This window comes from Idiotropiscis lumnitzeri, chromosome 14 (assembly GCF_059441095.1).
Source record: "Idiotropiscis lumnitzeri isolate Australia: NSW breed Sydney's pygmy pipehorse chromosome 14, RoL_Ilum_1.0, whole genome shotgun sequence".
Classification (NCBI taxonomy): Eukaryota; Metazoa; Chordata; class Actinopteri; order Syngnathiformes; family Syngnathidae; genus Idiotropiscis; species Idiotropiscis lumnitzeri.
The window spans coordinates 6,719,655-6,731,832 of NC_142404.1; the positions used below are offsets into that span (position 1 = coordinate 6,719,655).

The 12,178-nt window shown below is 40.2% G+C and overlaps 1 protein-coding gene across 2 annotated transcripts; it reads left to right on the forward strand.

Annotated features, from left to right (window-relative positions):
* The first annotated feature begins 1,574 nt into the window (after positions 1-1,574).
* shox (shox homeobox) lies at positions 1,575-11,419 on the forward strand. Of its 2 annotated transcripts, XM_088315312.1 has the most exons (6): positions 1,575-2,001; positions 3,021-3,232; positions 5,433-5,490; positions 5,625-5,734; positions 10,684-10,896; positions 11,272-11,419. In XM_088315312.1, exons 1-6 carry the CDS (start codon positions 1,758-1,760, stop codon positions 11,359-11,361), a joined length of 927 nt encoding a protein of 308 aa, XP_088171438.1. In that variant the 5' UTR covers positions 1,575-1,757; the 3' UTR covers positions 11,362-11,419. The 2 variants fall into 2 exon arrangements, with proteins under 2 accessions (XP_088171438.1, XP_088171439.1); XM_088315313.1 differs by having other exon boundaries at positions 5,646-5,734; positions 10,684-11,411.
* The last annotated feature ends 759 nt before the right edge of the window (positions 11,420-12,178 follow it).

The following is a 12,178-nucleotide window of genomic DNA, read 5'->3' on the forward strand; positions in this document are numbered from 1 at the left end:
ATGCAGCACGCGTCTGATTGGAGCAAACAGCACATCGAAATCAAGACTTAAATATAATACTTAAACCTGTAAACGCACTTGATTTCAGAAGAACAGTTAACTCAAACGTGCATCCTGCAGGCCTTAGTTGATTGCATCAAGGAGTATTGCATTACGTTTTATATACATGCTTTTTATCTAAAAGTAAATATATTACAAATAAAAATAGGCATAAATTTCACCTTACTGGACGTTTATTTTCATGATTAGGAAACGCCTTTTTGTTGCTTGAAGCTTCCGACGTGTAGGCGACAAGCTGGTGCGCGTCTTTAAGAGGATTGATTAACCCCAGAAAAACAAGTGTTGTTGTGTGTGCTTGTGCGCGTGTGTGTGTGTGCACTGTCTGATAAATGGAGAGACATCCAAGCGCGTCATTAGACAGCAGCTGAGGAGCTGTTAAAGAAGAGTGGATGGAGCGTGCTTGCCTGCGCGGCGCTGGCGGGCGCCTTCCCGGGGGAGAGCGCGCCATTCCGGGCCTTTTTTGTGCTGGTGTGCCGGCCTACTCTGATGGAAGCACAGTTAAAAAGCCTTTATGGACTTACTTGTTACAAGAGTACATCGATGCTTCATTTACCGCCCCCCCCCACAAACCACACCTCACCCCTCCTCCAAACCACCACACGCGAATACATACAATACACCGCCGATATTTAAATATTGATCTCTATCCCACATTCGGCAACCACAAAGGATTACACAGTAATATTATATTCGCCTCGCATTAAATCGTTTTGACGTCGCATGTACAATAATTTATTGATATATATATATATATATATATATATATATATATATATATATATATATATATATATATATATATATATATATATATATATAAATATATACAAATGAATTCTAAATAAAATGGTTAAGTCATTAATAGTTTAGTAATATTTGAAAAATATTTTAAATGGTCCACCTCGATAAATGTAGCTATAGTTACAAAGACATCAATAAAAAATAAATACTGTAAGTGTGCAGTTACCCAATAATATAAAAATGATAAGTAAAAAAAATGTCATGCCATTTTTGTACACTGCCCCAACAATTGGAAAGACAGTACAAAGAGGAGTAATATTAACAATGAGAAACTATACAATTTGATTTTCAACACAGACTTAAATAAAATTAAATAGGATGAAATAAATGGGTAACCGTTCAGTTATTTTTTTTTTGAGGGGGGGGTGTAATTAATTACTATGTAGAAATAGAGCCTGGTGGGCATTTTTAATGACCCCCACCCTCCCTTTCCTTTAATCCATTTAAGCGCCTCCATCAGTTCATCATTTATTAGTGAGAAAAAAAAGGGAAATAAAGAAATAAAAATCGAGAGAGAGCGAGAGAGAGGGAGGGGGGGGGGGGACTTGCTGAAAGTTGAATTGTACGTGGAGTGGTGCTAAGGCCTTTAATTGCACCAGACGCAGAGAAGCGCGCGCGCGCGCGTGTGTGTGTGTGTGTGTGTAAGGAGGGGGTGGTCTTGAGGTGGTATAAATAGTTGGCTCTCCAAAACACACTCACAACAGCAGGAGTGATCTCACCTCCACTCCTTCCACTCCCACTCTCTCATTGCACTCACTGCGAGGCAGCACGGAGCTCCCACACCACGTGGATTTTTATTTTTATTTTATTTTCCATTTTTCCAACCCCGGGAGGAGCAGAGGGATCGGGGTCCGAGGAGGGGGGAGCGGCTTTTTTAAAAGAAGGAAGGGAAAGTCATGGAAGAGTTGACGGCTTTCGTGTCCAAGTCGTTCGAGGCGAAGAGCAAAGAGAGCAGCAAGGAGGCCATCACGTACCGAGAGGTTCTGGAGACGTCCGGATTGGCCCGGCAGCGGGAGCTGGGCAGCCCCGCGGAGCACGACTTCAGCGAGGGCGCCCACTGCCCGCTGCACGCCTACAAGGAGCATGTGGAGCTGGACAAGGACAAGCTCAAGGACTTCCACGTCACACGGCCCACCGAAGGTAACCGTCGCGCTCGAGCAGCCCTCCAAAAATCATGCTGCAGTTGATGCTTTATTTTATTTTTTATTTATTTTTTTTTTTATTTTTATTTTTTGCGACGAGGCATCGCGCGCAGAGCGCAGCAAAATTGCGCAGGGAAGAAGTCAAGTTCCATTTTTCGTTTGGTGTTGGCGGGCGTGATACTTGTACCTAAATAAAGATTTGAACGCTAAATCAATATTATTTCTGTAAATGAAAGCTATGATAATTAAGATAATTTAGATTTAGAGTTTACCGTAAGGTGAATTTGGTCGAAACCGTTCTTTGTAATTAGTAGTTTATTTAGAAAATGTACTGAAACTGTAAAACTGCGCAGCTGAATGTTTTGTAAAACAAGAGCAAACAGACAAAATGTAGCATTTACCCATTGCATTAATTTCTGTTATTATATTTTATTTTTTTAAACTGTAAAATAATATTATGTCCAAACAGCTGCACATGTGACAAGTGAAAAATAATGCGTAACTCTAAGATGGAGTGACTAGTACATGTTAGCATCTCTCGGATTATATCAGTTTATTTACTTTTAAAATACAGTTTTATGTGTAACCAATATGGTGATTATAGTTCTTATTAGTAGAACGTATTATGTTGTCCTTGTTTCAATTAAGAACTAATTATCGGTCTATAATTGACTGGCACAAAGTTGTATTAAAGATAAAGCACAAATATAACAAGCGCCTCCCGCAAAGAAAAAAAACACAACAAAAAACAATTACATAATTTATGCGTGCGACATTTTGACTGACATTGATTCCCGCCAAAATGTTTTTTTTTTTTTAAAGTGATCTGTTGTATAAATTCAATCAAAATGATGTATACAAACATGACACTGGTAATTTTAATAAACACGCAACCTACCCGAGTTCGTTTAGCAATGAATCGTCGTTATTTATTCACCCTTTAATTGGCAAATAAATGGCCCACGCTGCATTGCTTGGAAGGTGCATCACCGACTTTGTGTTGGGACGTGCGCGCAGGCATCTACGAGTGCAGCAAGGACAAGAAGGAGGAGGTGAAGTCGGAGGACGAGGACGCGCAGGGCAAATTGAAGCAGCGCAGGAGTCGCACCAACTTCACGCTGGAGCAACTCAACGAGCTGGAGCGACTCTTCGACGAGACGCACTACCCGGACGCTTTCATGCGAGAGGAGCTCAGCCAGCGCCTCGGGCTCTCCGAGGCCCGCGTGCAGGTACTGAGTGGACATACTTATTTGCTTGCTTGCACGAGAGCGGACCGGCAAAAAGAAGAGAATTGATTTCAGTCATGACCATATGGACCATAAAGACAACGAAGAGCAATGCGCATTGTTCTGTTTTCGTTATTATCCTGGTCTATTACAGTATACATCGGTTACATTTCATTGCGGTTATTGTTATGCCCACAGAAGGGTCTTCAGTTTTTAATAAAGTTGTACTCACTCCCCCCAAAAATATGACGGCATAAATATGTATTGTTAAGGGATTTTTGAGTTTGAGAAAAGCAGGTTGCTCACACCGCGAAAGAGCTCATGAAACACACACACACACCCCCACACACACACACTCGCACACACGCACACGCGTACACAAACACGCACACACTAAACCGTTGTTAAATGTTTAAAATGATAATGTTTCGCAGGCACTAGGCAAAATAGCCGACGTCATCTGGAAAAATATTTACAGAGCCGATGCAGATTTCAGAGGTTCGTGGAGGCAAATTCTTTGTACGAAAAAATTCCATTTTGAAATCAAGCGCACAATTCGATCATATCGTTTTTATATAAATAATGGTGAATGTATATTAATTAATACTCATTTTATTCAGATATTTATCATATTGATTAAAATCACTCAATGGCAAGTCCAATTTATAATATGTACATATTTGGTGTTGCATACTACACACAGCAAAATCATACACGTGTAATGCTGCTTATCATATTTTTTTTAATTTCACAGAATAAAATTAGGCACATTTTCATAAGTGAGGCGTAAGCACGCGTGGCCTACCTACCACCGTGTAGTGTATTAACAATAACTCATGCACCATTATATAAATTTCATGAATTTATAGCGCTGCAAATGTGCGCAACTTTTGTTTTTTCTCCAATTTAAGACAAAACCAAATGCATTCTTTTTCAAGTTTTTGGGGCGCATTTTTGTTGATTTTTTTGATAATTTTGTGTGCAGCTGTCAGTGGATGTAATTGAAACTTATTAGTGGCAGTCACTAATGCACTTAGTACGACTATGTTGAGCCGTACTAAATTAAATGTCATTATTCACTGTCTGGAATACAAAAAAAAAAAAACAAAGCGGAAATGAGATTAGGGCGTATCATTGAGTGGTTCTTAATGAAGAAATAACTGTTTCAAACCTTGTAGCACTACACCGAGCAACTCACTGAAAGATCATGCGTCACAACAATAATAATCCTGATAGAATTAACTGTTTTCCACTTCACTTCCGATTGTTTTCCCTCAGAAAATGTATCGACCAGGCAGTTGTTCGATTCTATCATTATCGTCTTTTGCACCGGTCGTTAATTCCTAATCGCCGTAATGATCATTGTTGCGGGAGCGCGAGGGGGCGGGGCTAGTTCAGATTATTATTATGAGGACAAATTAGGTTGGTTATGATTAATAACCGCCTGCAGGTTGCAGACACGCGTACGAGCAGCCAGTAAACTGCAGGGGATATTTTCACTTCTGAATAGTGTTTTCCGTCATTTAAAAATATCATTATGAATGCAAAAGATTTAAAATCATTTACTTAAATATCATTATTAAAAGCAAAAATGACGCCACACACCTTTTCATGTTAACCATTTTGTTTCGTTAACGTTCCACCATTTGCAAGTGATTGATATTTGATTTATCATTTAGTTCTTGTAAATGTGTACAGAACAAAAGGCAAAAGCTTGGATATATTTTAATGAGCCTGAGATTGTGTTTTCTGCTTCTAATAATGTATTGTAATATAATAATGCATTACTTTTTATTTTGTTGTTGTATAGTATATAAAAAAATCTACTAAGTACTTCTACATCTAAGATTTTCCAGATATTTTGATGTACTTAAATGCGACGTCTGCTGGAACCAAAGTGACTTACAACATAAGCTCACAAAAGTAGCTTCGTTAAAGTCGAGGTTGTGGAATCTATCAATCTATTTATCTATATATCTATACACACATCTATATATATATATATATAGTCCTCGTTTTAAATTTATGAAAAACCTTTGTGCATGTTTTGGGTAATTTTTTTATGTTTGAAGAATTGTATGGTGAGTAAGATGAAATGCTTGGATGGACCGCTTTGTTGTCATCCACTGACAAGAAAAAATTACAAGTTTGTGGGTTATTTCATTTTTGCTAATAGTGAATTTCCTTTTCCCCCAATGTATAGGTTTGGTTTCAAAACAGAAGAGCAAAATGTCGGAAACAAGAAAACCAGATGCACAAAGGTAAATGTTGCTTTTTCCACATTTTAAAATTTTAAATGATCCCTTTTTTTATATATATTTTTTTATCAATTCCAAAAATCTTTAAATGAAGTGTTCCCATCTCACATAACAACAACTGTCTGGCTGTCTGACAGACATCTTTCCCTTCTCTCCAGGGGTCATCTTGGGCAGCGGCAGCCACCTGGACGCTTGCAGGGTGGCACCCTACGTCAACATGGGGGCCCTTCGGATGCCCTTCCAACAGGTAGGCCATACAACCCGCTTGTAGGGGCCTTTTCTGAGAAGGTTGGGTATGATATTGCATTGTCCAGTTCAACATTTAAATTTCCACCTAAAGTTACAGGAACTTAAAGTTCTTGGCTGCGTTGTTCTTTGAATTGCAAGGTTCCTGTCCTGCGGCGGCTTTTTGGGCTCTGGATGCATTTCAATTCATTTGAATAGGGAAAATTGATTTGACAGTGAGTTGTATTAGTTAAAAACTTGGTCATTGGGATGAACTGATTGTAAATAAAGGTACCAGTGCACATGGAATTTGTCACGTCAGTTCTAAGTGAACAGTTAAACAAATTGAAATTGACATTGCATTAGAGTAGAATACAATTTGCAAATCGCAAAGGCTGCATTTTTGAGAAAAAACAAACAAACAAAAAACAAAACAAACCAAAAAAATGTTGCTGCAGTTTGCCGAACCTGAACATCTAAGGGCTCACACAAATCAATTTGCTACGTAAATATTTAGCAATACTTTAATTAATACGTTATCAATGATAAAAGGGCAGAAGTGTGTGTCAGTAACAAACATTTTTGGAGAATTCTAAAAAAAAAACAACAACACTATAAATACATCAGCAAATTTATTGGTCAAGCGTGTGTAAGTTGCTGAAAATTTTTAGTTTACGTGCGGTTCGTGTGAATTCCGGCTAGTCCCAATGCACAGGAATTACACTTTATGAAACTTTTATTTTATTTTATTTTTTTACATTCTCTTATTACGTTTTGTCCATGGAACAAATTAAACTCAGCAGCTCAACTCAAGTCACCAAATGAGGTCAAGCTAATACTGCATTACTGAAATATACACTAGCGACAAAAGCAGTATACCAGTGATGGCATAGAGAAAAATGTTGATGATAACCATAGAACAGGAAATGGAATTGATTATTTATTTTACCGTCGAGTCGTGACAAAGCGGTACACCACTTATGGCGAAGCGGAAAAATGTGATAAGCTCAGAACAAGAACCGGAACATATGATTGCAAAAGCAGTATGTGCAGGTCTGTCCAAGATGCTCAACGCAATCAATCAAAAGCGTATTGGGACATAGAACAAAATGTAAACAACGAAAACAAAAAAAGGTTGCGCTTGATTCATGACAAGGAATGGAGGAAGTTATAGGTACCCCTTTTGTGTATAGCGATTCCACAGCGTTTACCCCCGCATCGACCGTGGACTTCAACATCCTCCATTTGCCGCTTTCTCTCTCTCTCTGTCTCACTTTCTCTCAGCCCTCTCGCCCACTATGTTGTGACATGCAGCGGCCTAATTAGGCCAATGGGGCGGCAGGCGTGAGCACATGAAAGAGACGATGAAAGGCGGGGAGGGGGGTGAAAAGCGAAATGACGCTTATCGAGGTTGAGCTGGCAGGAGGAGTGTGAGGCCTGCATGCTGAGAGATGATCGCCAAACAGAGTCAAACCTGGACGGTAGAAAATGCGTGGAAGTGAAAGAAAAATACACAGGTGCACTGCATTACTAGCCCTTCTTTGCACTTTGCAGGTTTTACACAATCTACAAGGGGACAATTTCATGTCAATATACAATTTTTTGTCATAGGAAATAAAGAAAATTCAATTAATTTGTCCAAGGGTCATGATAACACTTTTATAAACGCACGGGCAATGTTTTACGTACCACGTCAACACGCTGAACTGTCACACAAGTGTAGAAATAAGAAAAAGTGATATCAACAGCAATACGTAGCTACATTGAAAGAAAATCCTCTGGATTTTTTTTTTACGGTAGTTAGTTATAAAACAAGTTTAACAAAAATATATCACTTGTTTTTTTTAGGAAAAATGTTAGTTCACCACATTTGAATCAAGTACGCCTGAAAATGAAGCATTTTACTTCATGAAGTAGATCCCTTTATGATGTTGATTTACTGTTTTAATTTGTCTCCTAAGATCGTAAATCAAGCTACTCGTACCCATTGCAGTGAATTTAAATGACATTAATTTGTCCCAGTTGCCTAGAAAAATGAGTTTGGTAATGAAAAAATACCACTTTATTCTACATAATTATAATAGAAGAGAATGAAACAGGAACGTCACACACACAAACGTGCACATGCACACGCACGCACATTGATGTTGATGCGTGCCTTTGGTGAGCCTGAATTTAATCCTGTTGGACATTTACTTCGTATGTAGCTCAATTTAGCTCCATGCTCCTTGCGAGAGTTTTCATTATGCGTTTGCAGTGGCGTGAAAAATGGGGGGTGATGGGGGTACCGGACATGGGCAGCCACCAGGTGGGGACAATTGCACCCCTCTTGCCCCTCCCCTCAACAAAAACAATTTTAATATGGCTTAAAATGTAGTTTGCTCGGCAATACAACAGACGCATGTCAATCAGAGACATAAATATCAAATAGCACAAGCATGTGCTCGTAAGATGGCATCCATTGGGCTTTAAACGCCACTGGTTGACTGCGTGTCTTATTTCATAAATGGCTGAAAGCGCAACGGCGTCTAAGGCTCAACTTTTGTTTTGACTTGACTTAAGTGTATTGAAGCTTGGTCAGCTTTCTAAATTTTGTTGGCAAAAAAGGGTCCTGTGTCAGGGGCCGACTTTCCCATTCACAGGTGTCTATCGTTGCATCAAAAGCGGGCAGTTTCCTTCTGATTATCGTCAACTTATTGTTGATGTAGCGTAGCTGAAACTCGCCGTCCTATTTTTTTTAGTTTTTTCATCGTTGTCGTGTTATCTACTCAATGAATGTAAAGTTCTGATTCATGATTGTCCCAAGAAGCTAAAGACAGAGATTTCATTTGGTTACAGCCAGTTTACTTATTCTCTGGTTATCGTCACACTTTAAACCATAGCGGTTACGATGCAACAAAAGCGGTATGCCACTGATTGCGAAATTGCAGTCATGATTGTATAAAGCAAGAATGCTTTTATTTGAAAATGTGTTTTGACTTTCCTATTATTATATATGAAAAATATATCAGTGTTTTGCTATGCACCATTGGCATGTTTGTTCTTATAAACTTCGGATTGATTGTAGAGAGCAGCAAGGGCCGCGTGAAACGATAAGTTGAAGTAGTTAAACCTTTAGATGCTCACTGATATGACGTTTCACAAGCTTCAAAGACGGTTTGACATTGAAGTGTCTGCACAGTGTTTAAGGCCTCTTTTAGATTAGTTTCTGAGCAAAAAAAAAAAACAAACAAAAAAGACAACCACATAGGCCTACACATCATGCAGTTATTAAAAATACAGATTTTCAGTTCCATTCATAACAAACAGGCGTATGTCGAGTGTGCGTTTTGTTCCAACCGAAAATAATCTAAAATCCGGAAATTTGAAGTTTTTAAGTTTTATCCCAAACAACAAAAACAAATATTCATCATGTCAGACAGTTCGACCACCTGTTTTTTGTTTAGGTGGTGCTGCCTCTCTCCAAGAAAGTGACTTCATATAGTTTTGAATCAGTTCGTCACATGTTTGTTTGCCCTTGACGTGCTAAGCAACTAACTGGTAACAGTGTCGAACTTCAATTTTCAGCATTTCAGGCTAAAATAATAATAATAAAAAAAAACCCTATACATGGTCAAGTTAAAGCTTCTATTTGGGTTGGAAAAGTAAAGCAGAAAATAGTTTCCCACTGGTCCATGGGCCGCTTGAGACACATAAGAAATGGCAGCGTTGTCTTCTTCTTCTTCTGAAGTCAGCACATGCTTCATTTTCACCTCCTTCTTTTAGGAAATAATTGCCCAGAAAGTGAAAAAAGATATGCTATGCTCCTCATGGCCTCTTTTTCTTATTTTCCTTTTTTTTTTTTAATTTAATCCACTGCCGCTTTTGACTCAGGAATACATCTGGATAAATATTTATAACTCAAAATGCATGAGTAGCTTTTTAGTGCAAAAAATAGTTTATTAGCATCACAAGACAGCATATTTGATCATTTGTTCTGACCCAGAGAAACACTGCCTCTGAACGATGCAATTTCTCATGTGAATGTATGTTTGTGTTTAGGTGTGCGCGTGTGAGTTCGTGAATGTGACAGACATGAATCAGTAACTTTTGAAATGAGAGAAAAAGGGCGCTTGAGGGTCAAGTGAGGCTCGTGGCTATTTTCACAACACACACGCGGTCAGCAACAACTTCGAGGGAGGTTACGTTTTAATTCTGTCACACTGTGAAATCTAAGATCATCACGCACATACATGATGTCAGAGAGAAAGAATAGCCACGCTAAGAGAATTGTCCACAAAATGAAAGTGTGACATCAAGGCTTGTATCGTACAAACATTTACACACACACTCATACACACGCACACACAGTTGTTCCCGTCCGTCATTGCAGGCCACTTCAGGGGTGGGATTTTTTTTTGTAATACCCACCATCCGAAAATATTCCGAAACCGTTTTTGTTTTGCTTCTGAATGTGAAGCTCTTTTGAGTGCAGAGGTGGATCTATTCCAGTGGGATACATGGCTGTGGCCCACACCAAAATCTTGTATAATCCGAAAGGATAAAGTATCCAGACACATTTTTAAGTAGACTTATAGTCTACTTACAAACATGTGAATTCAGATGATTTTATTTGGGCAACCAATTGCGGAAGTAAAATTGACTAAATTAATTTTTTCCATTGAAGTTGAGGATTTTACAAAATTTTAGGGAGGGGTCACGGCCGTGCAGCCCACTGGAATTGAGTAAATGCAGCACATCATTTTTTTCAGTGTATTTGCCTTACCACTTCTAGCAAAAAGCTGTGATGGGGCAGTATAAACAACATGATTGTTTGATTGGAGTGGTCTTTAATTAAATAAGACGTAAAAGTTGAAGAATTTTCAGTTTCAAAGGTGCATCGTACCTACTAAAAGTCTGCACACCCCTGACTTAGACCCCTGCAACCAAGCAGCTCTGGTTGTAATCTTTATATTTATTTTGCTCTTGCAGGTTCAAGCGCAACTTCAGCTGGACGGCGTCGCCCACTCCCACCCCCACCTGCACCCGCACCTGGCCGCCCACGCCCCCTACCTGATGTTCCCGCCCCCTCCCTTCGGACTACCAATCGCCTCGCTTGCCGACTCGGCCTCAGCGGCGGCGGCGGTGGCGGCGGCGGCCAAAAGCAACAGCAAGAACTCCAGCATCGCCGACCTGCGACTCAAGGCAAGGAAACACGCCGAGGCTTTGGGACTCTGACCCCAGCGGGTTGCCCCTCCCCACCTTTAACCCCCCTCCTCGCTCCCCCGCATCGCTGGCCTGATGGCCCGTAATGGCCTCTCACACAAGACTGCGCCTGTGAAAGGGCCGTGACACTCACAGCTAAAACTAAACACAAACACTGAGCGAGAAACGGGGGGATTCGGAGAGTGTGTATGTTTTCTGGGGGGAGGAACAGTCGGAGGAAGACTTTTTTAACAAAAAGGGAGTAGGGGGGAGCGAGAAAATTGTCACAAAAGACCAGCTGCCAAAACAAACCACTTTTCCAGCGAAGCGGTAATGAAATACCAATGAAGTCACCTTTTACTTTTCGCCCAACAGGCAGGACTTCTGCGGGGCCAGTGGCTCAGTCCACTCCAGGCACAGATCACATCCCAGGGACCGTACAAACACATGTGGATGTCTGTCTGAGGGTCCGGCACACACTGAGGACTTTAGTGCCAATTAAAGTGACAGGCGACGGGCAGAGTTGAGGACGGTTGGGTTGGGGGGAGGGAGGGAGGGGGGGGCGCGGCACAGGGGTCACCGGCGAGCACTGGGGGCACACGTCGACACCCCATCTCCTGACCTCCTCTCCGGCGTTAACAAATTTATTTGCAACCACTGTGCATGGAGGCCTTCCTGCAAAGTTCACCATTCCCTTCACATACACCCCTGCCCCAAAAGGCCCCCGGGCCCCTCCGGCAGCGCTTCTCTTCTTCTTATGGACTTGTGATATAACAAAAGCAACAACGTCAACGTTTTTGGTTTTGTTCGTTTGTTTTTTCCGACTTTCTCCTGCTCCCTTTGAGAGCTTTTGTTTCTTTCTATGCGGGGTGAAGAAGTGAAGATCGCCTTTGCACTTCAGGTCTCGTATGTTGTGGGTGTTTACAAATGGCACTACAAGCAAAATACTACTTTATTAAATTAAAAAAAAGAAAAAGAACGGGGTGGGGGATTTGATACGAGTCACAAAAAAAAAAAAAAAAGAAGGATGAAGGGTAAACGCATTGTACAGTGTCCAACAAATGTATTCGGCCATCACCAAAAGTATAGTTAGACCATAGCTGCCCTAAATGTGTCACTGTCATTGTTGATAAAATCAGTATGAAGTTCTTTCACTAAAACAATATTTTTAATGCGAAAATATCATAATATTATTGTTATACATGAATTTTACCCCCAAAAAGTTAAAAGCACATGATAATTTATTGTTGATTGATTAACTTTGACTTCTCAGAAAATCCCA